Raw genomic sequence first — 27,839 nt, 5'->3', positions numbered from 1 at the left:
GCATAGTAGTGCCAAAGCATTCCGTTAAAAATGAAAGAAAAATTTAGAAATTTGATCTTTAATAATTTTGCCTAGTAGTGCCAATGCATTAAATTTTTTAGGGCTGCATATGCAGATTTTCAGTAAAGAAATCACATAGTTGTTTTTTGTATAAGAAAAAAACTTTTTAAAGTATTGGTATCAATATCATGATACTAGCTTTAGTATTACTTGGTATCAGACTGAAAAGGGAATTAGTGGTATCGCCCACCCCGAGTACTCAGATTTAAACCCAAAGTGAGCATGGTCTAACTGAAATGGGTTTTATTAAATATGAAGCCATACAATTTGAGCCTGGAAATATATATGTTTATTCTGAATATATAAACTTTATATTCTTGTTTTTTTCCATAGTATCTATTAAACTGTTGGCATGTTCTCTTTAGAAATACATGCAAACAAATGTTTGAAAGGATGTACTGTACAGTATATAACCTGGTTAAAAATACACACTAATTTCTCCTCAAAAATACTGATGAACTCATGTTGGAGTGGAGATTAAAGTTATATAACTTTAGTATTTAGGCAAAATCCCTAATTATATACTTTTTTATTTGATTCTTTTTATTATTTAATTGAGTACATAAAAATAATTATAATATATAAAATAATTATTCAGCCAAACTGGATTCAGAAAAAATCCGCTTCTCAATCTGTCAGTCATTTCTTCAGCCTTCCGTTTCCTGCCCTTTTATAAAGACCTTTTGTTTAACTGCATCGTCTCCTTATTAGTGCTCTAAATGTCTCTTGCTCCCTTTTTTCCCCCATAGAGAGGCTTCACTGCTGAGAAGGCCTGGTGTCTTAAACGTCCCGCTGTCGAACTCTGACCCTCGTTTCCTCTGACGTCCCCCTAAGGGCGGGTTTTTGTTCCTCCATTGGCTTTATTTGTAAATAGAAACGACTGGGTGTGTCCCATAAAACATTTCAAATTCACTTTCTAATTGATTTTGAGAGTCTGCACTGTGAAACCGGCTCCTGTCATCAGAAAATTAACAAGTTAGCCTAGCCCTTTATGCCACACCATCTACCACAGGCTCTCAAATATACGCGTGTCTATATGCGTGTACGTGTCTGTGGTCTGGTGATAAGGGTCCGGTTAAAAGTGTGATTTAGAATGCACATGGCCTGCTCCCATATGCAAGTATTCAGTTTTATGGCCTGCGCAGATACAAAGCGAGCTGAGGAATGGGAAATATAACGACTCTAACAGGGCTATCTAATGAACCCCTCTGATCCTGTAATGGAGGCAGTAACATTAGCTCTGTGCACAAGAGAGCTCATTTTGCAATCCCCGATGCTGCTCTGTCACTTTCTACATGTGTATTTAAGCAGTACATCATGCAGGGGGGAAATATGCAGCTCCATTTTAGGCTGACAGTGAAATTGATCCGCATGTCAACAGATTTGTTACTGTATATACTTCAAAAAGCTAATTCTACTGCCAGTGCAGGATACAGTATTTAGCGCTCTTCAAGCTTTTCCCCCACATTGAATCTCCGGAAAATTAATTAAGCAAATTAGGTTAATAGGTACAATGATGCTTTGTTCATAACAACATGTAGGCAGCTCTTAACCTGTGTTGCTCGTGTGAATTGAATAAGACATACTCGTCAGGCAGGTTATACTTTGAAAATAAAGTGACACTTACTGTATAGTCTGTGGTTCTAACTTGTCTTGTTCTTCAAATTCTCATGTGTATAATGAGCTTTCTCTATGCAGCATTTAAGAAACTGAATAACACATACACAAATCTGGAAACCAAAAATAAATATGCAACTGTATTTTAAAAGAATGTTTCAGTGATTGCATCATTTTATTGCTTTTTGGGTCAATTATAGTATTACAATGAGTCTTTAAATGTTTTTGGTCTTAAACAAGGGATGCAACCAGGAAAGTTTGCACTGGCTGTTGCTGCCATTATATTAGGATTTGCAAAGCTGTGTTACTAGTGTCTGTATTCGTACCTGATCACTGCTCCAAATAAATACATACTGTAGGTCAGTGGTATATTAAAAACTGTTTAGAAGTTTTCGATATGAAAAGTGGGGCAAAAGTGGCCAACTCAGCCTGGACACAGAGACAGGTGAGCAGAGTTATTATCTTTACCTACTAGGAAATTTCTGAATAACCAGACACCCTTAAACCCTTATTTTTATGCAAAATAGCATAATGGTGGTAATTATCTTGGCAAAATGCCAAACAAAACCATGGCAGCAGAATGTTGAATGGACTTTGAGAAAAGATGTTGAATCTACTATGCTGTGCAGCACTTTGCAACACAACACATGCAGCCTGCAGTTGACGGTGCAGAACAAGGGAGAAACTATTGGGCTTGTGCACCAGGATACTGAACTTCATTTTGTTAACCTAAAGATGGTTTTGGTAGACAGTCAGACATGCACAACGCCCCTGGCTACGGGAGACACTTGCAGACTACTGCTTGTAGTTTTTCTGTAATCATTTTTCACCACAAACAAACTGCTCCAAAGTTGTTTAGAACGAGACAAAGACCACATCCTGAAAGGGTCTCTGTGCGGTTGTTTCAAGTGAACTTGCTGTGTTCAGACCTGTTCAAACTAACTCCAAACACCAGGTGGAAAACAAACCAGAGTTTGATTTGAAATGACTAATCAAGGCAGGTGTGAAAAGACCATTAGACATGATGACAAAAACAAACTTTACCACTGAGGACATACTGTAATATCTATCCATACCTTTTCACGAGAGGATTATTCATTTTGGCTATAACTTTTGTATATAATGCTGTTGTCTGTACATGCATAAATCCGAATTTTGGCAGTAAAATACGAACATGCCTGGATAGTGTAAGGCAATTTTGAAATAATTGTTTTTACATTAAAAGATCTATAAATGATGCTAGCCTGGGGCCTCTGCTCTGCTTAATTAATCAGACCACTCCCTGCAGATTTAGAATGTTTTTTGTAATGTCTTATGCTTGATATGATACATTATTATTATTATTATTTTTAAATAACATGCTACTTGTTGTAATGTCTTCTGTCATTATGCTTTGGTGCTAGGACTTGATAATTGCCACTCACTGCTGTTTAGATTTTGATCATTCACATGTAAAATTCTCAATCACCAAAATGAATGTCCAAATAATGTCCCGGAAAGCAGACTAACACTTTGATTTAGACATTTGTGTGTATGTGTGTGTGTATACCGATGCTAGTTGAGAGAAACTAGAAATGAGAACTACAACAGAAACAGACCATGAGCTACTTGTATTCTCCTGTCGCCTCCTCTTTGAGGTCTGGAGTGCTACGTTTGATCAGCTCTTGTGCTGCTGCTGCTGCTGTTTTCGCTCACATATTCTGCTATAGCGGTGCTTTATATTTTGACATGGAGGACAAAGGAGAGGGGGAGAGAGAGATAGAGAGAGCGTGCATATAATAGGAAAGAACAGGATCTTGACAGCTATTAGGTACAAACCACTAAGCATTGAGCTTTACCAGCTCACGAGCCTAAGAGACAAACAAGGACTATGGTTGTGCGTAGTCAGCTATTGGAAAGCACATTGAGTGATGATTACCTGTCACAGCTTCAGTCAAGCATTGACTGTTGCATAAATCATGCTGGAGGTGTTAATGGCCAGGTGAATAACCATCATTTTCTGCTTCTGTTTGAACTCTTAGGTACAAGGACATTAACCACAACAGCGATGCTATTTGTGCCCCTGACATAAGCACTAGCTCTTTTCATTTTAACACATGCATGTCATGGTGAAACAAAATACAGTACCTCAAGGTCATGGTATAAAAAACCTGACAACCAGAAATCATTTTTATCACCCTTCAGCACTGCGTTTGGGTTTGCACGACTTTTATATCACCTGCTATTAAATATGTCCCCATCTTATTCCTTTAACCTGTTGAAATCTGAGTATCTATTCACACATGTCTGGAGGGAAGAGTTCTTAGATGTGCTTCTGTCACGCTCTTATGATCATGTATACGTGCACTGAAAGATAGTAAATTCCTGGACTGGCAACAGTAATGATCGGAAAAAAAGGGAGGTTTTCCAACACAACAGAGGTTTGTAATATCAAAGAGACTCCACCACAGCTGGAAAGAAAAGATTTTCTATTGAGGTGGATGGAAATATGAACTCCACAGGAGCATCACTGAGCAGATATTAACTTGGTCATGAAGTCACTAACTTTTACCATGCCATGGTTGCATTGGTGGAAGCCAGTCGATTTCAGAAACTCCTGGAATTTTCACAAATAACAATCTCTATAGCTTACACAATATGATGAACAACACAGTCAGTGGATTTGTGGATGAAAACATCTTGTTGATGAGAATGACCAGCCTCGACCCGCAAGTTGAGCTACTGTATAACAACACTTTCCTCAGAACTGTGATAAGTAGAAAGGCATTTCAGAGCACTTAACATACAAACCTTGACACAGATTACCTTCGACAGCACAGAGCCTAGCTGATAACCGAACAGTTCAGACTATTTGGGTGCACTTTGCTCACATGGTCCGGCAACATGACCACCAGCAACATCAATCCAGCGTAAAGCTGATTTTCACTACAATGAACCCTGTTTTCAGCAAACACGAGGATACAATGTAGTGATCTGTACTTCACAAATTTCACTAATACACTTTCCATTCATAGTGATTTCGTTTCAGCAAAAACTTTTACATCATGCATGGTTTTGAAGCGAACGCCATAATGCTAGTTTATATGGCTAGATAGAATCGATTGTAACATCTGTAGAGTGACATCTTCATCATACCATAAGGCAGAAATCAATTTTTAGCCAACACATGTGCATGTTTTATGTTCTTGTTCCCCCAATAGCCCACTTAAAGTTTAATAAACATGTTTTTAATAGATATTTGACATCGATTTTAACTGTTCATTTACATAAATCTTTTTTTTTACCTTTCCCCAAAAGGGTGTTGGTTAAAACAAACAATGATTAAAACGAACTAAATATTCCAGTTCTGGCAAGTTCTTTAGAACGAGATTTGACAGTAGTAATAAACTGATTAGAACGCCTACGTTTAAGCGGCTACGTTCGTCTGCTGCAGCACCTTAATTGCTGAAGTTGCTATTTGATTGATGTGCGGTCGCCATCATTGTGTCAACAAGGGAAGTTGCCGGATTTTTATGTTCGACATCCACTTTCATCCTATCCAAGGTTCTTATTAAGTGTGTCTAGGCCCACTTATTATTCTTCCGCCTAAAACTTTGCAGCGTTTCTCGTCCCGCAGCTTTGAGAAAACCCTCACATATGTTACACCGTTCCGTGCGGCTCAATCGGGATGGTGTGCTATGACTTTTGCACACTTAAAATTTCTCCAGAAATTTGCGCTCCAGTACTATTAATTACTGTTTTGTTTGTTTGTTTTAACAATAAAAGAGCATATATTTAAATATACACTGTACTCTTTAGAGTATGTACTCTGTATGCTTTAGAACTATGCTTAAACTGACTAGCAGGTTTTTGTTTGCACCAGTCGATATATTTGACGCACATTACAGTATTTGAGTTAAAATATATACAGTATGCCTGTACATATCAAGCTTTTTTTTGCTGTTGTTAAATGTTTATTGTGCCCCAGATCCAAATAAAAAAGTCTCATGGTGTTTTGTCTTTAATTACTTTAATTCCTATCCACCATTGCAAAATGATGGCACTACCCACTTTGACTTCTGACCTAAAGACACAAACATACTGATCGTCTCTCAGTGTTGGCAAATAGCATTCCTGCCACGTCAAGACAACTAAAACGGTCTGCTTGGAGCAACCTTGGGTTCCACTCCTGTTAGGCAAAAACAGGAATCTGACAGCATGGTTGGTACAGACTCAAAGAAATTAGACAGTTGAGAACTACAAATAGACCAGGTGACTAAATAATCACCTGAATTATAATACTTACATTATACTGTATTTACTACATGGCCAAAGCTTGGTGGACAGCGGACCGTCAAATTTGGAAGCACATTTGTGTCCAACATATACTTTGTCTACTGTTTCAATAAAATTTCCCTTCAAGTGGTAGCTGGCTGAGTCTAAACCTGTTCCAGCTTGACAATGCCCTTGCACAAAAGCAAGCTCCACGATTTGCCAATGTTGGAGTGGAAGAACTGGAGTAACTCGCACAAGGCCCTGACCTCAACCCAACTGCACACATTAGAGATGAATTGGAATAGCAACTGTGTAACTCCTTACCCAACATCACTGCCTGACCTCACTAACGCTTTTGTAGCTACAGTAAATAAACAAATTTAGTCCAAGATTTAGTGAAAAGTCTGCACACAAGAGCAGAGGTTGCAATAATACCAGAGAAGGGATTATACATAGAACGGTATGATGACACCTACAGTATAAAAAAACACCTACAGTATGGGTGTGATATTCAGGTGACTGGGCCATATAATGTGTATGCAATTGTCACGCGTGATAATCAGCCGATATCTAAGTTCAACACTAGGGCTGCAACAACGAATCAATTAAATAGATAAAAATCGATTACTAAAAAGTTGTCAACGAATTTCATAATCAATTCGTTGTTCGCGGAGAACATTTGATTATTAAAAAGGAATTTAGTTGAGCGCGGAGCGAAGTAAACACACTCGGTCTCGTGCACTGATGCTAGACAGGGCGGAGCAAAAAATAAAAAACGAGCGAAGGCAGAGGAAAGATACATGGCAGTGGCAGAGAAACACGGAATCAGGTAATCGCCTCCCCCGCTGGGTCTTAGTGCGCGTCTCTTACTGGTATAATCAATAATGCACGCGTGTACTTTTTAATATAACACTGTGACCACGTGTGTAAAACATATTTTATTTTGTGTCTTTATTCATGCGTGTACAACGCGCGTGTAAAGTAAAAGCAAGTCTCATTAGAAACTTAAAAATCCATTTTCTCTCTCTGCTCAAGGCGTAGCCTGCTCTTTGCCTGCTGTGTGCGCGCGCGTCATTGGATACCGTGTCACACACACACACACAGACTTTCATTTACAGTACACAGACACAAACACACTTTCATCTACATTACACAGACACAAACACACTCTCTCTGCTATACACAAAAACACTGCTCTGTCACGATTCTTTTTTAAAAGTAAATTAATTTGTTTTCTTTTTTCTTTACAGCAGTGATTCCATTAGTGTGTTTTCAAAAATTAAATTTGGTTTACGAGTGGTTTGGAATACGAGTCGCTTCCGGAACGAATTCTGCTCGTAATCCAAGGTTACACTGTATATATTTGGGAGATGTAAAGCATATATGTCTATGTTTTTTGTTAGTCCATTTTTGATTTATTTTATTATTATTATAACACCTCAAGGAGCAACATGTTTGTGCACTTTCTAAATATTTTAGTGTTGTTTTTGAATACAGGGTTGAAAATGTATGCTTCTCTTGTTTTTGTTTTTAAAACCCAAAAACCGATTAATCGAAAAAAAAAAAAATCAACAGATTAATAGATTATTAAAATAATCATTAGTTGCAGCCCTATTTAACACCATCATCTATAAAGTACTCCTGTTTAATTAAATAATTTTAATTATAGAATTAGCACTATAAAAAAATACAATGTCATTGATATGAAACGTTGATTATATAAGGGAGTACAGTGTATGCGATGTCCATTTGTGAAGCCTTTTTGGGGTTAAAATTAGACTTAGAGTCTAAGCACTAGAACTAGGAGGACTTGGAGCCAGAAATGTAATCATGGAAGGATGGCAACAGGTTCTTCTCTCACCCAGTCCTGATACAAAATGTGTTTACAGTAGACTGCCTGGCCAAATAATAATTTATACAATAAATAAATAAATAAATAAATAAATAAATGGAAAAAAAGTTTCACGCTAATATTTCACTTGACTACCTTTAGCTTTGATTATAGTGCACAATAACAATGGCCAATCTATGGTTGACTGATTCCTCATACTCCCAGGACTACTTATTCTTAATTAGTATCACGGAATATGAAACAAATTTATGATACAAATTATGAATTCTTTTTCTCAAAAGAAATCCACCAAGCACAGAGAGAACATGCAAACACCCTGCACACGGAGCGGGAATCAAGCCCGGTGCCTAGAGATGCAAGGTGACAGATAGTGTTCTTCCTGGGCAATTAGGGTGTTGAGCATGAAAGTATTAGCACCAAAGTGGGACAAGCACTAACCCCTCTTCGGTTCTGTAGCCTTCCCAGTCAATAAGGAGCTGCAGCTTGCTCTCCCCATTCAATTGCTTCAGTCGTACAAGTGGGTTGATCTTTGACAGCTAGAGTTTAAATAATCAACGTGCATCCTCTGACCCACTCATCTAGCCATCACAATTTATCCTAAATATTATGCATGCCTATTTTTTCTGCTTCAAATACACCAACTTCAGGAAATAAATGTTCACTTGCTGTCTTCTATGTCCCAGCCACTTCCATGTACCACATGGTTAGTTTTCGTACGATTATGGTGATGTGTTTATATGAAATCGTCATTTATTTGAGTACAGGGCAAGAGCAGACAGGTGAGCCACTCCTGCATCTGCCAGCATTTTTAAAATTGCTCTTGCCATAACAAATAGCCTGTCAATAACCTGTGTCATCTTGTTCAGCAGCATCATTATAACACGTATGAATAAGCAGTACTCATAAATCAATGCTAATTTGATGTTAGACACTGCAACAACGGATTATACCTACACATACAGAGGGAAGTACAGAATAAAAGAAAGAGAAGCATCCATTATCTCCTGTCTTCTCTGGGTGTAATGCTCAAGGCATATTGTTTCAGAAGCCTGAATTCTGAACCTTTCTGTACAAAATTACATCAAATATGTACAACATGCCAGAACCTTTGACACAGTGCCCCTGATTATCGATTACTAATTACATAATAAATAAGAAATTGTTTAAATGCATAGTTTGTTTTTAATTCCCAATATCACCAACTTCGGCTAACCCAGGTTGTTAGCTTCTAATAAAATAGGCTTGTTTTTGTTGCTGGTTGACAGAAAACTTTTCGTTTTCTGTTTTGTTTTTTTTGTTTTTTCGTTCGTTTTTTTGGGTCTCAATTTCCAGTGTTGTGTTCAGGACCTCGATTCTGATATTGTTACCAAATTCATTTATTGATCCTAGTTTATCCTAGTCAGGGTTTTGGTGTATATACTGAGCTGCTGGGTGCAAGACAGGGATAGAGAGCAGATAGAAAGCCAGTCCATTTTGGGGCATCTCACATACAAGCAATCACACTTTCATTTACTGTTTCCGAACTGCATCCAAGTATTTTTTTTATTTTGAATGTAATACAACAATATAACAGCCTAGGTTCTTTTCTACATTACAAATTATATATTTGCATTTAGAAGAGAGTAAAAAATAGAATCTAGATTACAACCATCAGTAACTTGACGAAAGGATAAACTGTACACCTTCATCTAATGCTTTCTGACAGTCCAGTTTTTTTTTTTTTCATTATATCCAGTTACACAGGGCAAGTTACAGAGGAGCTGCTCAGGAGCAGATAATGCACTCATCCCCAAGATGCTGACTTGATTAAGAGAGCCAAAGAGGAATGATTTGCCATCAGGCACCTTGCCAATGAGCAGTGTGACCCTGCATCAGGACGCAGCCAGCTATATGTAGTTACAACAGCAAGTGCCATGCACTGGTTTCTTTTTTCTTTTTTTTTTTTTTAAGATACTAGACTGGTGCAAACAATAAAAGGCTATTCCACATTAAGGGGGTTAAAAGCTTTTAAAACAGTCGTCTAGGGCTTGCTTGCTGAAGGGTGGTCCACATAATGTATAAAAAATATCAGTTCTCAACACTATTTGCCAAGTAATATAAATGGTTCAAACTGCTACATTTCTTCCTACTTCTATGAACTTGTTAGAAACACTACCAAATAGTTGGCTAGACTTAGTAGTAAACATCGGATCTACTACTATATTAAATACTCTCAGATGTGTTCTCACTCTCTCATTCAAAGATCACGAGTTTGCATCTCTATAATGCCACAGCTGCCCATGGCTAAGAGTCACAGGGAGCAAAATTGTGCTTGGTATGTAACAGTCGGTTAGTATGGGAGGCTTCTAAAGTGTAAGTTGGCTCTGTCTAAATATGGGGGGTGACTTACTGTATAATAGCTATAGCTAATATAGCTCGCTAATATATCAGTAAATCTTATAAGATGAATATAACATAAAAACACAATGTTAGGTATTGAAAAAGGAAATATTATCACCACAAAATAAAACCTGTAAGGCTAATTCATTGTAGCAACCTGGCTAACAATCTCTATGAGGTTCCAACAACATACTATATGTAACCTTACATAAAAATAGCTTGTGCATAATGAACATATCTGTACACTTACACATCTCCTTCAGCCTTTATTTTTCAGACAATCCCTATTGATTCATTTAAGCTCTGAGAGAATAGGGACACTGTCAGAGAGCTAAAACTTGACCAATCAAGTCTTCTTTTTCATATCTTGCTCCCGTTCCCATGGACAGTGTCTTAGGGCATTGGAACCTGGCACAAAACCGGTTGGAGGAAGAAAAACAATTAACATTGACAGAGCAAAGTGGCAGCAGGAGCGCTTGGCTCTGCGCTGAATTATTCACAACACTTGGGTTAGCGAGCGCTCAGCATGACGTGACGAACACTTGTCAGGAGCTGCAGAGGACTGATTACAAATGTAGCAGCAATTACGGGATAAGTCAATTGAAAGCTCTTATGTTGAAGCTCTGATTCAAATGAGCTCACGTAGATGTGATATGATTAGGTTTGTTTATGAGATTTTTAATCCGTGCCAGAAACAGAGATGAATGTATAGGTACAGGTGTGTATGTGTGTGCATGTGTGTAAGAAAGAGAGATTACATTATAAACCCAGACCATTGCAGAGACGGAAAGATAAGAAAAAATAGAGATCAAGAAACAGAGACAAAGAAAGGAAGACAAAGAGAGGTAATGAGAAAAAGAGAGACACTGTAGGTATATACCTTCTTACAAACACATACTATGTGTGTGCGTGAGTATATAGAGAGAGAGAGAGTGGCACGGTAGTGAAGGGATTAGCACTGTGGCCTCGCACCTCCAGGGTTAAAGGTTCGATTCCTTTCTCGAACTATATATATATATATATATATTCAGAGAGAAATAATAAAATTGGGTACTCCCCTATATTACTGCTTCTGAGTTAGTGTGTAATCCTTTTTTATGCCTTATGGCTATAAGCATTATGGAGAAATTCACCATGAATAATGTTCTAAGCACTTTTTTTCCTTCTCTCTGATTAATTAAAAGAATAAATATTACAGTTTAATGACTGTCTGCTCAACATTTGTTAATAATTAGTCCTCTAGTTACACTATCAGCCAGCTGAATATAAGTAATGCACCTCTGAGGATGGGTTCTAATGAGGATCCACCATTGGAGCTGTGTGTGAATGTTCAGCCACTGTTTAATAAGCAAATGCATACAGAATCCATTGGGAGTGTCATACAGTGTGTGAACATAAGCAAATCCCGGTCTGATCAGCAGGGCACAAGCGAGAGAGAGAGAGAGTGTGTGTGTGTGTGTGTGTGTGTGTGTGTGTGTGTGTGTGAGTGTGAGTGAGTGTGTGTGTGTGTGTGTGTGGCCAGAAGAATAAGCATGTGTGCACGAACAAGGGTGCACAGCAAAATACACACACAGACCAGAGACAGGAAATATGTGTGCTTATAGGCCAATTCATGTACCATTTTCTATTTACACACAAACCTACATACATACTGTATACAGAGAGAGTTCACTGATTTACTGAGTGCAATCAGAGATAAAAATATGGGCTTCATTACACGCAGGCACACAAACACAAACACACACACACACACACACACACACACACACTTGTCTATATGGCTTAGTAGTGTGCAATGTGATCTTTTCTTTGTTAAACATCACCCCAGGGCGCACAGTGTCAGTCTCTGAGTCTTTTGCAGAACAATAAGGGGCCTCGCTGTTTAAAGATGGCTGACACCTTAGTCACTGTGGTAATTTCAGATGTGCTTTAAGCTCCTGTTTCTCTATGACCTTTAAATACTGTTCAGGCAACCACCTTTCCATCTCTTTACAACTCTGAAGAGCCACTGTTAACCAAAATTATAAGTTAGTAACTTGAAGCTAAATTATGAGCAATAGATGTTGGAGCCCTCGATGGTCACTAGATACAGCTGCAAAACTATGTGCTTCCATTTTGCCAATTTCTAAAGGTTTGTTTTTCCATAAGACAATCAAATGTAATTTTTGAGAAGGAAAGAAAGAAAGAAAGAAAGAAAGAAAGAAAGAAGAACAGGCGATGTGAAGAGAGGTAATAAAGACACAGAGAGAGAGAACATGGGGATATACATTAGATAGATAGATAGATAGATAGATAGATAGATAGATAGATAGATAGATAATGTAAAGTGACCGATAGACAGACAGATAGATAGATACTGTAGACAGACAGACAGAAACTTTTTAGACATTTGTCTTATAACACCTAATTTGTAATTATAAGTTGAAGGAAAAAGCAAAATATTTGTGGGCAATGTGCATTTTTGGATCTTATCCATCAACAGCCACATTTTTTACAGCTTGCAGGTGGACCAGTATGGCGGCTAAATGGCTTCCCATCTCTGTGTTAAGATACTATCTGTGCTAAACCTATCAGCACTAAGTGGGAAATGGTCAAGGGTGCTGATGTGGTAATGCATGACTGTGTAATACTGCACTGTCATTCTCCTAATAATATTCAAAGCCAACATTTAAGGTTTAACAAAATGATACCGGGACTGACATTTAAAAATGCAGCAGTTGCCTAGCACTCCACACACTTCACACAGTCACCATGGTGCCCAATTTGCCTGCTAAATGGCACAAAGAGCCATATCTGCAAATCACAGATTGTCTGGCGTGCCCATACTGGTGTGTTTTGCAGCTCTTTAATGCTCCTGACACAGTTCAGCGGCTCATTACCCAGTGCTTCAAAAGATAAAATGAGTTACAATTTGGACAAAAATGGAATTATCAGGGTAATGTAGCTAACAAGCAAGGAACACTTCAGTTTAACATGCCTACTTTAAGTTCCCTATAAGGTTTCTGACACAGTTATTAATGAAAATAAACAAAAAAGTTACAAAGCTAAAAACAGGTATAGCTTCCATTAGTTTCCTTATTCAACATGCAGTTTAGCTGGCTAAAGATTTAAAAATCTTTTTAAATTAGTCACTATGCTTGATGAAACGTTACCAGCCACTGTGATGCATTGTGCTATTTCTTTTGTTCATTACTTTAGCATCAGGAAATCAGGAAAAAACTAGTTATACTCATAAACAAGCCACAACACTAACTTCACCACTCTTAAATAAGATTGGTTATGAGTTATATAAACTGGTGACGGCTCATCTTTGCATGTGGGGACAAAAGGCCTGCCTGTCCGGTTTAATATAAAAAAAGAAAAAATGACAGTGTAGTACGAAAGACAACAGGAACACCTAGTGCATCACAACCTGGCATGCATGGGGCTTAGCAGGCAAAGAGCCCAAGGTCTCCGACCTGGTGCCCAAATTCCCCAAAACTCAATCCAATCAAGCCTCCATTAAAAGCCTTGGATAATAAAGTCTGCTCCACAGAGACGAAGGGTCAGGGCTGCCCAAACGCTTTATTCTAATGGCTGATAAGGAGAGTTATAAAACAGATTTTACATAACCATATTTGATATATTTCTTCACTTATTTGTCATCTTAATGCTATGACTGAAATTCATCCTTTTCCTGTGTAATTGGACAGTGTTTGAATTAGTAAATCTTTTACAGTACTCATCATATGTGCTTTTCTCTCATTTAATGGATCTTTCATTCATGTCCAGGATTTGTTCCTATCTTATTCAATGAGTCAGTGTTGAATCTGAGAATCTTTTGGACATGACTGGTCCATGTTTTAAAAAAACTTGAATTTGAGTGGGTTCCTATTCGAGCTTATTCATTCCAAGCTGGGTGTTTCTGTGTTTAAGTGCATACAGTAGCACGTGTTCTCAATATTAGAGCTAAATGTGCATCTGAACAATACTGAATAAATCATTTACTCTTTCAGATTATTTTAAACAATATTTGCTCCATATCTGAAAGAGTGACTGTTTTATAGTTTCCCTATGTGAAAATAGCTTTACTGAGGCAACTACTGTCTCTTGAGGCATACACGATGATTTATATGATTTAGACATGTAGTTTGAATGATGATAAAATGGAAGCTATAATCTTTCCTTATAGTGTTAGCTAAATTCCCCTGACTATAGAACCAAGCGTTCAACATATTAAGGACGATTGACTTTATCCGAGGTAAAGTGTAACTGTTAACTGTTCCATTAACGAGTGTGTGTCAGAGCATGGAAACACTAAAATGTGCAGCACAGAGAAATTCACTTACAAAGTCTTGCAGACTTTGATAACTATTGTCTTACTGCTGCATAATATATTAATTATTCATATTCTAATCTGAGCAGCTAAACGCTAAGGGCAATTCTCTTAACAAACCTCCTGTAAAAATTATTTTAACAGTTTGCTTAAGCAAATTATTTGGTGCAATTTAATCCTCTTATTGCCCCTGTAATATACTTTGTTACTTCGCATTGCTCTTTGGAGAGGCTGCAACCAGACATTGCAGACCATTAAGTAATGCAAGCAGTGTAATAATATCAGAGAACAATTGTGAATACCATTCCACCCTAATTACCACATACATATAAACAAAAATGCACATACAACGTGCAACGTGCACATGAATGATACATTTGCCCAAATGTGAGTCTTTAGCAGCAGTGAATACCAGCCACATGCAGAAGCTTGCAAACTGTAATTTGCATAAATTACAGCTGGCATAAATAGAAGGAAAAAAGACAGAAAGAGCTAAACACTGCCGGATTTGCACTGCAGATGCTTGTGCCTTGTTTAGTGAATGAATAAAACATGACGATGGTCCTGCACGGTTTAGGCACGGGCGGGTGGCAAGGGGACACGCTTGACTCGGCTCCCCCACTCTGTGTGGTGTCATTGAAACGGACACGGTGACCTTGAAAATCTCCACCAGGCCATTAGGCTATCTGCCTTGTCCGCTTAACGCCGATCCTGCTGAGGACATGAGGAAAGGGTGCCATGATATAACTATTAGGGCAAGGAGAAGGCTGATATTTTAAAGATAATTGAAGACATAAAAGAAAGCTAATAATATTAAGAGAAAGGTAAAATTAGGTTACGTTAGTCAGCTGTAAAAATCCAGTGAAAATTCCTCAAAAACAATTTTAGGATTATTTTTCCTGTGCAAAAGCATTAATCGCATCATGAAATCATTATCATTATCAAACAAACAAATTTACCAAATATTTTAACCAATTACTGATTACAATTTCATCTTTTATGCATACAGTATTTATTTGTTTATTTACTAAATACTGAACTGTTGCGTTTCAAAAGTCCCAATAATGTCCTGATTTAACTGTATTTTATTATTTTGGCATATCTGAAATAATTGCCTTTTTTATTCTTTTTTATTATATATTTTAATATAATTAACACAAATGCTTAAGTAGCTCATTAATTAAATAATCTATAGTCATTAATCTAAACCTTTTTAAAATAATATTTTGGAAACTTGGAAATAAAGCACTGAAGTAGTGAGTATCTATATTTAGAGGTTTTTATACCTGAGAATTAGATTTTAGCCCAAACAAATGAGGACATACATTGTTGAATCGTATTACAATCAATTATAATTGATTTAAACATCATAAAATCAATGTACTCGAATCAGCACAATTGGGTTAAGCATTTTACACCCCTAAACAGCACCAAAAATCAGATACTGACACTCAGGTATGCGTGTGTGCATGCGTGCATGCGTGTGTGTGTGTGTGTGTGTCTGTATGTATGTCTATGTATCTGTGTATGCACGTGCAGGCATGCACATCTGTGATCATTTATTTTTATATATCAGTAGAAGAATCTAACTCACTGCCCTAAAGACAAGTGAAAACAGCTGGTTTGTGTAAAAATTCTTAAATACTGCTGTCCATTATATTTATGGTGAGCAATTTTATAGCCGTGTACTATCTACCTTCATTTCCTGATCTCAGTGTCATCACCCATCGACTCTGGTGTTATGATTGACAATGGTCTAAACACAAGTGATCTGTGGGATTTAGCAATTGTAGAACATGAGCAGACAGGCGCTGTAGCAGCGCATGCCAAAACTCCTCTTGACTCCCAACACAAACACAAATACTGTCATAACAAGAAGCTCATCAGCTCATATCTTGTCTCACTGTCTCACTAACATGTATGACTACGCACAGCTTGATTCTATTCTGAACAGATTCTTTTTTTTACAACTGTGAACTGGATAAAATCATAATCATCGCAAATTAAAAACAACACCTTTTTAGAGCACAGGTGTGATGCAAAAGCTGCTGTCTTCCCAGGGTGTGATGTACAAACGCAGCAAACAAAGACTCAACAGCGATCAATTATTGGCACGCTTTTTTTCAGGAGCTAAATAAACAGAAATCAGTCTCTTTTGGGGCTTTTTCACAATGCTTTTCACCAGGGTAAATTTGACTGGCTTTGTCTTAGTCTAAATGAAATGTCCTTAATTACTATTAGGGCAATTATTATTATTATTATTATTATTATTAGCGTGCATCAAAATCCCACATAAACGACTGGACTCAGGTGGGGGTCTTGGAATGCCTCTATGCTGGTGCATTGTGCTCTGCTTGTCTTTGTTTGGGACCCTGCATGGGCTACACATGCTGAACTTGAGGCTGGGTTGCCAGATTGATCACATAACTTTCATACTGTGCTGTTCTTTATATGATTACACATGCGGAACTACACCTTATTTCTTCTGTATGTCTACGGTCAATGTACTGTATGTCTACTGAGGTATATCCAGTAATTGGGGTACAAAATACCCATAATGGAATTTAATCATTGTGGGATATGTGGAGTCAATGTAAGGAGAAATGCCTTCTATTATAATCATATGCCAGTGTAAGAGCTTGGATTAAAGTGCTTTGTGGCATTTATGAAAGAAGACTGGGTGGAAACACAAGGGCGATATAATCTGGCAACCCATCAGAGTATTACAATAGCTTGTCAAACACGTGAACCTGTTCATCCCCAAATCAAACAGCTTTAAATTCGGTAAACGGAAAAAGAAGGGGATTTGCGTCAAATCACATATCATAGATTATTATTATTATTATTATTTCTTATTATTACTTCTTATTAGGCTAAATAGTACGTGACTCATGGCAATAATCATAGGTTAGGCTATAGTTTAGTCCCGCACTACTCTGCGATACCATTTAATCAGGTGCTATGCGGGCAGGATGTCGCCATGGTGACCTGCGAGCACGCGACCGGCCGGTGCTGATACACATAAGACAGGTTGCATTAACGCGCGTTTAGAGACACTGTCCACCCGCTGTGAGACCAGCATTCCCACCACTGGCTCCGTGGTTCTTACCGGATATCTCTGCGTGCGGGACTCCGTTGAGCGTGAAGCCTTTGCCGCTGTAGAAGCGCCGCGCGTCCGAGCAGCTGCGCGCTTTGCCGCCCGCGTTGTTGGCGTCCGCGCGCGCGCACGACACGAGCATACAGAAAACCGGGAGGATAGTGAGCGCGAGAGCCATTTCTCACACAGGGACACGGTCTGTCTGTCTGTGTCTGTCTGTCTGTCTGTCGTACTGTCTATCAGACGCAATCTTAAAGAAAAGGAGAGCGAGGAAGCATCCGGTGTTTCTGTCCGTCCGAACCGAAGTAAAGATCCGTCCTTCTGATTCTTTATTAATCAGTCCGGTGCGTTGCCATAGCTTGCATTCATGTCTTTTCAAAAGTGTCCATGAAACAAGATGGAATAAAATGTAAAGAAGGATAAAAGCAGGAGAGACATCCGGTACAGATGAGGTACAGCAGGCACTGCCGCGGTCCCAAACCGTTCCGTGCGTCTCAGCCGCGGCTCTTTCTACAGATGCGGGTTGCCAGATTATGCGGTTTGTTTCTCAGACGCTTGAAACACTGTGTCAGGTCAAGGGATGATTCAATTCGTGGAGTCTTCAGTTATTTTTAAAGAACAGATATCGAAAAGCCCAATTATTATTATTATTATCATTATTATTATTATTATTATTATTATTCATAACTGATGTTAACATTTGTTCATTTGCCACGTGCTGACCAGGGTAATCTATTCATTTTTATTGTACTATTTTAGATTAAAATTTGTACAAGTCCTGGGGAAGTCCACTGAGTAACTCATTCATTCATTCATCACAGGTATTTTGTGCTATATTGGCAAGTTTTATTACTTCTCAGAAAATGTCTCTAGCAGACAATTATAGGTAGCTTTTTTTCTTTTTTTGTCTATTGTATGAAGTAATAAGTTAAAGAAGTATGAATTACTTTTGAAATAGCCAATACAAATAGTGTCATGTTTGTCATGGGCTGGGAGAGAAACAGAGAACACACATAAGAAAAGCATGGACAGATACTGCCAGTTGACAAAAATGACCTGAGGGCCCTGGTGCTACAGTATGAGGCAGCAACACTTAGATCTGTGCTGAACTGCCATGCTAAAACGATGAATTCGAACTTAAGTCTATTAATAATTAGAAGAGTTGCTCATCTTATTTTCCAGGTGGTTTAATATAATTGAACTAAGCAGTTGTAGGTAAGGTTTGCTGTTTTGCTGTAGACCAGCAACCGCTCTCTTGCGGTCCAGGGTTTTGAACCAGCAATCTTGAGATCATTTACTGATGTCCTTTAGTCCTTTACAAGTGAGACACCATATCCCATTTCAATCATGTGTATTACTAATGCAAATGTGAATTACTAATGCATATCTGGTTATTTTTGGGTAAAGCAGAACGTTTAAGCAGCTGCTCACACCTGGCAACCTCGTACAGATTTCTTACACGTACACATGCACGTTGGTAGTGTGCCCCCTGGCCACTGTGTTTCTTACTGCACCAGGGGTGATAGTGAAGGGCCGCCACGAGTTTAAATATGCGATGTTAATGATGAGAAAGATGACTAAATTATCCAGCCTCCTGCTGATAAGATCACGATACAACGTTGCCTTTGAATTGTCAAGTCGATAGGTGAACTGGCTTAAATTACCTCTGGGTGTGACTGTGTGATTCCCTGTGAGGGACTGGTGTCCCATCCAGGGCATATTCCCACCTCATGCCCAGTGTTCCTGGGATAGGCTCCAGACCGAATACTGTCTTCACCAAGATAAATCTCTTACTCAAGATGAATAAATGATAGATTTTTGCTCAGTAGGTTAGGTGGTGCTTAAGCAAGCTTTATTTCATCTTATAATCAGCAATTTATATAGCAAAGAGAAAACCTTGCAAATTACATACATACATTGGAAAGTTACCCATTATTCAGATTGCTTATATTAGTAGTATTTAGTTGTATTAGTAGTATTTATATTTTTTGTTTGTTCATTTGTGTACTTCACTGTGTGTACCTTCTTAAACATCAGTATTAGAAAGGAATCATAGATTGAGGTAAAATCATACATAAGGCTTTATTATGTACCACTATGATGCATCTACTGACATTAAAATTGTTTTTCTAATAATTTAGCAACAGGAATAAGTACCTTCCTTAATTAATTCATCAGCATTAGTGATAAAGTGTCAGGAGGCCCAAATTACAATAAATTAGCCAGTTTCTGAAATGAAAAAGGTGCATGCAGTTGACAAATATGTGTTATTTATGAATAAAAGGCAGTTTTGACATTTTGGTTACTTCTATTATTCCTGGGAATCTGACACAATCCAGTGTCAGTGTTTTAAAAACAAATTTTATCAAATGTATCAAAATGTTTAATTGAATAAACAAGTTGTACATGCATGTAAATATTAGGGGAAAAACAAGGACTGTGTATATTTCTTAAATCGGACACTATTTTACTGACAGATTTACACATGTTAAGCTGTTCAAACATATTTTTGTCATATCAGTGTCATGCTGTAGCCAATATGCTGTTAGTTACTTACACCATATACAACCCAGACTGCTGTACTTCCTATTTGCATACATTTCCACACAAATATGCTTTTGTTTTTAAAAAATAATTTATGTTACCTAAAATCCCAGTATTATACTAAAAGTTAATTGAAATAGAACTAAAATATTACTACTGCTCTCATTACTTATGTATACTTCATAAACATTACCAAACATATACACATACACAGCAACAAACACCTTTCCACATGGCTACAACAATAGTATGAGGTGCGGTTGTTGTTTTAATTTGAACAGCAGCGATTTTTGTTTCAACAACTGGTTTCAGTAAAACTTATATAAAAATATTCTCAATGTTTTCACTTACCCGAAATGTAATGTCGAACCCATGTTTGAGTCTGAAGTTAGCTTCTTTACTTTAATCTCTGAACAATATAGTCAATTTAACTTACATGTGAAGAATTCATGCTAGACGCCTGCCTAAATCGTTACACATTCAACTCAAAAGAGATCACGTCATTCACGCTCAGCCATTCTACATTTCTAAAAAAAAAATTATTTAACAATATCAGAATGAGTGAGTTTAGACTGCACAAAAGAAACTGGAGCATTATTATTGAATCATGTTTACTAACTCCTGCTTTAAACTTAAAAAGCTATAACTGTTTTAAGTTACTGTTTTGTTTCCACCATGATGCTGTTAATTTCCCTACTAATACATCCCAAAGAAATGTCATTGCTCTTATAGTTCACCAATTTGCCAAAGAAAATGTGATGCACTTTTCATTTATAGGTACATGCATTATTGTGCAACGAACATAAAACAAGTTAGTTCCTGATATCACTTATGTTATAGGAGCTGCTGCCTTACCTGTATCCCAGTGTTTTTGTTGTTGTCTTTTGTCTTTTTTGTGTTAATAAGGCAAGACTATATTATCTAAAAACTGCAAATTGTAAACTTATTTGTCATTAAAATATTAGAAACTTTAGTTTTTTTCATAGAAAAGATATCAATGAATATGTGTTTGCATTTTATCCTTTTGTGGGGGGGTCCACCATAACATGTAAGCTATTACTACAAAAAACGATAACATATTATGGATGAGTAAATCAATATAAAGCTGTGATATGCCAAAAAGCCATTATACAAAATTAATCAATCAGAATAGAGAAGTCAGCAACACTGTTATATATCACACCCAGAGCTTAGAAAGTACCTCAACAGCTCTGGGTGTGTGATGATTTAGACACAAAATTTGAAGTAATTTTTGCCCTGAAGAGTGCCAATAATTTTTTAGTTGATTATAAGCTGCCACTCAGATTCTACAAAACAGGAAACAGCACACAAGCTCATGTGCAAAATGTAACTCGTAACATAAACTAAGTCAAAAACAAGGCACTTTCTCCAGGGTTTAGTGTAGAGAGCGGTTACACGTGACAAAGTGAGTTGGATCAACATGTAGACATCTAAGTGTCCAGTGCAAGTGCATACTTCAGTCCTCAGCTGTGTCCTTGGGGCTTTAGGTGAAGTGCAGGTGAGAAAGCAGCATGAGGGGGAGAGAAAGAAAGAGCAGGAGTGAGGATGAGTCTGTACTGCATGCTGCTCCTTTAATGGATAGTCCAGAACCTTGTCTCACAGAGGGAGGAGAGAAGGAGGGGATGACATGCCCTGTGGGAACAGAGGAACACACAGTCAATGATAGGAGAAAGAAAAAAATGGAAAGGGAAGGACTTTCAGACAGAGAAGACAGTGAAGACGAGTGCATTAATATAAAACTGATTCGGAGATGCTCTGCTGTCAGAGCTGCTGATGTAGGCAATTCCGACCAATCACAACAACAACTCAATAGTATTACTATAACGTGATTTTAAAAAGCGATGCCTTGGACATTTTTTGTAATTCAATGACTCTACTGTGTTAAAAAATGCTGTGTAAAATCCATGTAAAATGGAATTTGAGAAAAAAAGAAAATCCACTGCAGTTTTGTTGTGGGAAAGTTTCTGGAATGTTGTGCAGTAGAAAAAACACTGAATGCAACAAATGAAAAAGTAGGTTGTCTGTTTTCCATAAAAACAGTTTAAAGACCGAAAGAAGATGATGGTCTGTTTTTAATAATCCAAAGTTAATATTTACATGCTCAGTCAATGGTTCCACACAGATCCACTGCGACATTAATACCACAATGTGAATTTAAAAGCATTGGTTATAAGTTACACTAAAAGTATTTGACCAAACCTGTTAATTACTGAATTTATTCATGGGATGCCCTTCTCTATTCCAACATGACTGGGCCCCAGTGGACAAAGCAAGGACTATAAAGACATGGGTTGATGACTTTGGTGTGGAAGAACATGACTGGCCCACATAGAGCCCTGACCTTAAGCCCAATGAGCACCTTTGAGATAAACTGGAATGGAGATTGCGAGCCAGGCCTTCTCGTCCAACATCAGTGCCTCATAAATACTCAAATACAAAATGAATGGGCACAATCTTTTTTATAAAGTATGAAAGCTGTTATAGCTGCAAAAACGGGACCAAGTCTATATTGATGTACAGTCAAACCCTGGAGCATAATTAGTTCTGAAAGTGTGTATATCAAAATGCTCGTATATCATAGGCACCCAAGACTCATTTACCGTATGCCTGTGGGGACCAAAGGCCAGTTTGTCTGGTCCGATCCCATAAAAAAGCTAATGAATCTGATCATGAATTTCTGAAAAATGTCAGTGTATCATAGCCTGGTGCCTATGAGTTCAAGGTTTCCAATCTCAAGATTTTTAGTCTGAACAACCATCCATGGAATGTGCTGGACAAACAAGTACAATTAATGGGGGCTCCACAAAGCAACCACGGCACTCCAAGTATCTACTGTTAACACCCCAGTGCTAAGGTATTATGGAATCATGCCCTTAGGGGTCGAGACACTCCAACACCTCAATGGGAACGTACATAATACTGGGCATACTTTTTTGTGTTTTAATGTTATGGTTGATCAGTGTACAGTGTGTCTTATTTGACTCAACTTTGATGCCTGAGAGAGACAGAGACAGAGAGAGAGAGAGAGAATGATAAAGACAGAAGCAGTGACAAATAGAGAAAGTGAAAGAGAATGAAAATATAAGTCTGAGATATATAGGGAGAGAGGAGCAGGATAGAGCAAAAGGAGAAAAGAGTGAGAAACACTGATTTACAGAAGACTGATGGCAATACTCAAAGAGAAAGAACAAAATGAAAGAGACAGAACAAGGATCCCCATTTTTCATATGTGCAGGTGTTACACAGTGAAATCCCTGAGATTCAGCACTGCTACAACAGATAAAGACACACACACTCTCATACACACTCACACATACCTGTAAATCTTTTGACTTGACAGTGTGTTAAAGGAATTTATCATATGCTTAATGTACAACAGATGATAAGAACCATACATCATGAGAAGCAACACACACAGGAGCACACATCCTAGAGTGCTGTATCTTAATGTGTCACTGTCTGATAAATGATAGCATTGGTATTGCTATATAGTATGCTGATGAGGTAATATGTTTAGTGTGTTTCTCTGTGTGTGTGTGTGTGTGTGTGTGTGTGTGTGTGTGTGTGTGTGTGTGTGTGTGTGTATGTATGCATGTGCAAAAGCATAAACATCAATACATCAATCTTACCACCTCATTTCCACTGTGTGATGTATATTGTTAAACACTCTTGTGACTTGCGCTAGTCTTATTTTAACCCTATGTATTGACACTGGACACTTATAGCTTGTAATAACTAGTTCTGGATTTACACACATGCACAAAAAAACATTTGTGTGATAACAAAAGAAAAAGAATTTGTTCATGCAGTTACTCAGCAGCTATCATAATGAAACATACTTAAGGATGGTTTAAAGTGGGAGAACCAGGCCTGAGCCACAGAATGATCTACATTCTTCCGTGGAGAAACCACAAAGTATGTAAAATCCAAGGTCTTGTGAAGAGCCAATCAAGCATATATTGTTTTCACTAATCTGTAAGTGAAAATTAATAACAATTGCCAAATTACCTCCTCAAGGAAAATATATATAATGGTCATTTGTTTTTTTCATCCACATATCTCACAATTTCTTTACACAATTCATACTCACAATCAATAAATAATGGATTACTGTGGATTTGTTGTTGTGGAACTGAATACATCAGCAGCCCCAATGGCCATAAATAAAAATATACAGAATGGTTGAGTTGAGGCTGGGGCTGATTTCTTTCTTGCCCACACTGTAAATTTGTTGCGCTTATTGCTGACAGCCGAGGCACAGAGTGAACACCCCCTAAATTTTGTGTGCACTGGAACTAAGTACCACATCACATCTTCAGCATATCATCCCATCAGCACAAACATATGACAGAGAATTAAGGGGTTTTGCTGGCTAATGTTGAATACAACTTTTCTGTTTACTGTGTTTGCTATTCTGAGCAGAAAGACCAGATTTATAACAAAAATCTTAATTAAAAAAATTGGTCTTATTGTCACTAACAGTGTTGGGGGATGTTACTTTTTACAAAATTTACAAATTTACAAAATTACTGTCTTTAAAAAGTAATCATTTACATTACTGCGTTATCTTCTGATAAAAGTAACTAGTTAGGCTACATTGCAGAAGATGAAAACTCCTTTGTGATTTCTCATGCATGTCAATCACTATTCAGTACATTAACTAAAAATTTGCTGACTGTTAATAAGACTCGTTGAGAATAGTTCATCACACACAGAGCCCAAATATTTAAAAACAATATTGATTTGCTAAGAACAAAAGTGGGAGGGTTCGGGTTATTACAAAATAATGTAATACAATTTAGAGTTTTTTTATTGTAAATAAATTATATTAAGAAATACAGCGGAATATTGTGACTAAATGACTATTTCATTATTAATATAAATAATTATTATGTTAAATAATTACATGTTAAAGTAGCATTCTTCTCTGCCTAACTTTAAGGGGCTGGCGCCCAGCGCCCCTTATTGAATGGCTGCCACTGACCATAATGCTTTAAGAACATGAATGCAGAGTTATTGTAGTTATAGGCAGGGGTGGAAAAGTTACAGAAAACTGGATTTAAGGTAGTCTGAGTAATGTGTCCAAATATGGAGCCAAAAATCTAAAATGTATACACATGTAAATATGATTATTATTATTTTTTTTTAATAAAAAGAGGAACTGACCACAAGAAGGTAATAGTGGTCAACTCTAAATGTCTAGCTAGTTTAGAAATCTACCAGTCATATAAAAAATATTCAAAACCCATGTAAAATACTATTTTGGGCCAGAAGACATATTAGCAACAAAAAGAAAATGTAATTAGCTAATTTCATGTAAAGTTTTGTTTGGAAATCATTAATATAGTTCTAAAATAAAATTTAAAAAATCATTAGGAAGGAATGTACGGTACATTCTTGGGCCCTCAAGGTTATAAGAAATATCCTGATTGTAGAACAGGACGTAGTGACTGCAAGCAGGTGTAGAGAATGAAACAGCTCCCTGAAGTACCGTGTGTATTGTATCTCATGGCTCTTATACAGAAAGGGATCAGGCATCTCTTGAGTGTTGTAGTGTTATCTCTCAGTTTCATTTTCTCTTTCATAAATGCAGCAATACTGTGAAGGACATTATTGGAAAGAAAGGAAATATATATTATGTTTTTCAACAAAATAATTTGCCAAAAATGGTGTTCATCTCAATTTGCAGTCAAACTGTCCAACTGTTTGGCTATGTGTGTTTACTGAAACATTCTTTTTCTGGTTGCTTTTTTTTTAGCCAACAATATATTTTGCACAGGAATGAACTCTTTCTTTCTGAGTATTTAATTTCCTGGCTTAGCCAAGTTTTAATTTGAGAATGCTGATAGCCTATTTTCTACCCCGACCTGAATTCTTGTATATGTCCTTGTCACAGACTGATCAGTCTTGCCTCCTACACAAAGACGGCATGAAATGAGTAGAGGAAGGGAGAGGACAAAGCAGCAGCCACACCTCTACTGTACGAAACATGATTCCAGGCCCCTTACAAAATAACCACCGTGCTATTTGCTAAAAGCACAAAGAAGTCATTTATCTCTGATCTAAAGCTGCATACGCTGATGAGAACAGAGAGTTCAGCCGATCTGTTTCACACTGAAGGTGCAACGCCTCAGGGGTTTCTTGGTAGGGGAAGGAGAGGTGTGGAGAAGATAATACTGTGTGTGTGTGTGTGTGTGTGTGCGCACGCGTGCCGGTTCATGTCTCTTGAAAGCATGATTTAATTAAAGTGTTTTGTTACTATTAAACTTACATAACATTTTTGAAATTTCCAAATTGGCCTAAAATGTATAGTGTCTGTATACAAGTGTGCATTTTGAGAACTGATTAAATCACATCATCTGAATAAATATCTGCAATCTGAGGGGAAAAACTACAACAGACAGCTTTACAGAAATCTGAATACAAACTTATACTTAGAAGCCTAATGAGCAACACAGAGGTTGCACGGAATCTGCACACAGACAATAAGAAAAAAAGGAAAACATTAGGGGAAAAAATACCTTTAGATAAACCAGACTCTAAAGAGAATGCATCCTCTTCGGGCTAAGACCAGATCGTGAGGTTATACAGGGATAAAAGAGTGAAGAAGTCCGCTTAGAGTAAGCTAATAGAGTATGCTCAGTAAAGCAACAGGAAATTATTCTTACTAAAAATCTACACTAACCAGGTAAGATGCAAATGCAAATCTTTAGAATGTGAGACCAGCTCCAGCAAAAGATGTGTGGCAAGAAGAACATCAGGATAATGGTACAGTTTTTATTTTTATTTTTTTTTTTTATTTAGTCCTGTCCAATTCTTTTTTCCCTGATTTTCTCCCCAATCTAGTCGTGGCCAATTCCTCCCCATCACTAGGAGGCTCCCACATTAAGGCTACTACCACCACTCAGTCGGGAGGACGAAAGCTATCCCGTGTTTCCTCCGAACCACGTGACGCGAGCCGACCGCATCTTTTCGAACTGCTCGCTCACGCACCGTTGGGGCGGAGTAACACACTCGGAGGAAAGCGCTAGCCGCTCCTTCCGTGTGCGCGAGCTCACAGACGCCCCTGATTGGTTGTAGAGCCGTGGTTAATGTGGGAGCACAAGTACCTCTCATCCCGCCCCCCTGAGAGAGCTCGGCCAATCAGCTCTCTCTGTGCCTCCGGCTGTGAGAGGAAAACAGCATCACCCGGGGTTCGAACCAGCGATCTCCGGATGATAGGGCGAGCACTTTACCACTGCGCCACTCGGAGGCCAAGGATAATGGTACAGTTTAACCCACAGCATAAGATGAGGATCAGCCACTGGCATCATGAGAATGTTTGTGAGGTGAAGTTATTTCTAGCAGTTTCCAAACTTGATGAACCCCTAATGAAGGTAGTGTAACTTAATGTAATAAGGATCAAGGCAAACAAAGTAAATTGCCATTTAAAAATTAAGACAAATAGACAGTAAAAGGTAATAACAAAAGTAAAAAATTAACAGTCCACAGAGACAGACTAAAGAATATTTCCATGCATTCATCTTCTATACCGGACAGGATACCGCTTATCCTGTACAGGGTCATGGAGGCCTGGATCCTATCACAGGAGACTTTGGGCACAAGACGGTGTACACTCTGGACAGAGTGAGCACACACAAACACAATTTAAAAGCTGCATGCCTGTTGGAGGCAACCGGAGTACCCAGAGGAAACCCACC

General features: G+C 37.8%; 2 protein-coding genes across 2 annotated transcripts in view; both read right to left on the bottom strand.

Moving 5' to 3' along the window:
- Positions 1–18,040, bottom strand: part of gpc1a (glypican 1a) — a 49,091-nt gene extending 31,051 nt beyond the window's left edge. The window contains exon 1 of the mRNA XM_053513299.1: positions 17,587–18,040. Within this exon, the coding sequence (XP_053369274.1) occupies positions 17,587–17,752 (166 nt within the window). The 5' untranslated portion in view covers positions 17,753–18,040. The remainder of the gene's footprint in view (positions 1–17,586) is intronic.
- Positions 18,041–19,424: 1,384 nt separating this feature from the next.
- gpc5b (glypican 5b) overlaps positions 19,425–27,839 on the bottom strand; it is a 73,630-nt gene continuing 65,215 nt past the window's right edge. The window contains exon 9 of the mRNA XM_053512596.1: positions 19,425–21,771. Within this exon, the coding sequence (XP_053368571.1) occupies positions 21,623–21,771 (149 nt within the window). The 3' untranslated portion in view covers positions 19,425–21,622. The remainder of the gene's footprint in view (positions 21,772–27,839) is intronic.

Source organism: Clarias gariepinus, chromosome 15, assembly GCF_024256425.1.
Source record: "Clarias gariepinus isolate MV-2021 ecotype Netherlands chromosome 15, CGAR_prim_01v2, whole genome shotgun sequence".
Lineage (NCBI taxonomy): Eukaryota > Metazoa > Chordata > Actinopteri > Siluriformes > Clariidae > Clarias > Clarias gariepinus.
The sequence above is the reverse complement of the archived record's forward strand: the minus strand, read 5'-3'. Positions and strand labels throughout refer to the sequence as shown.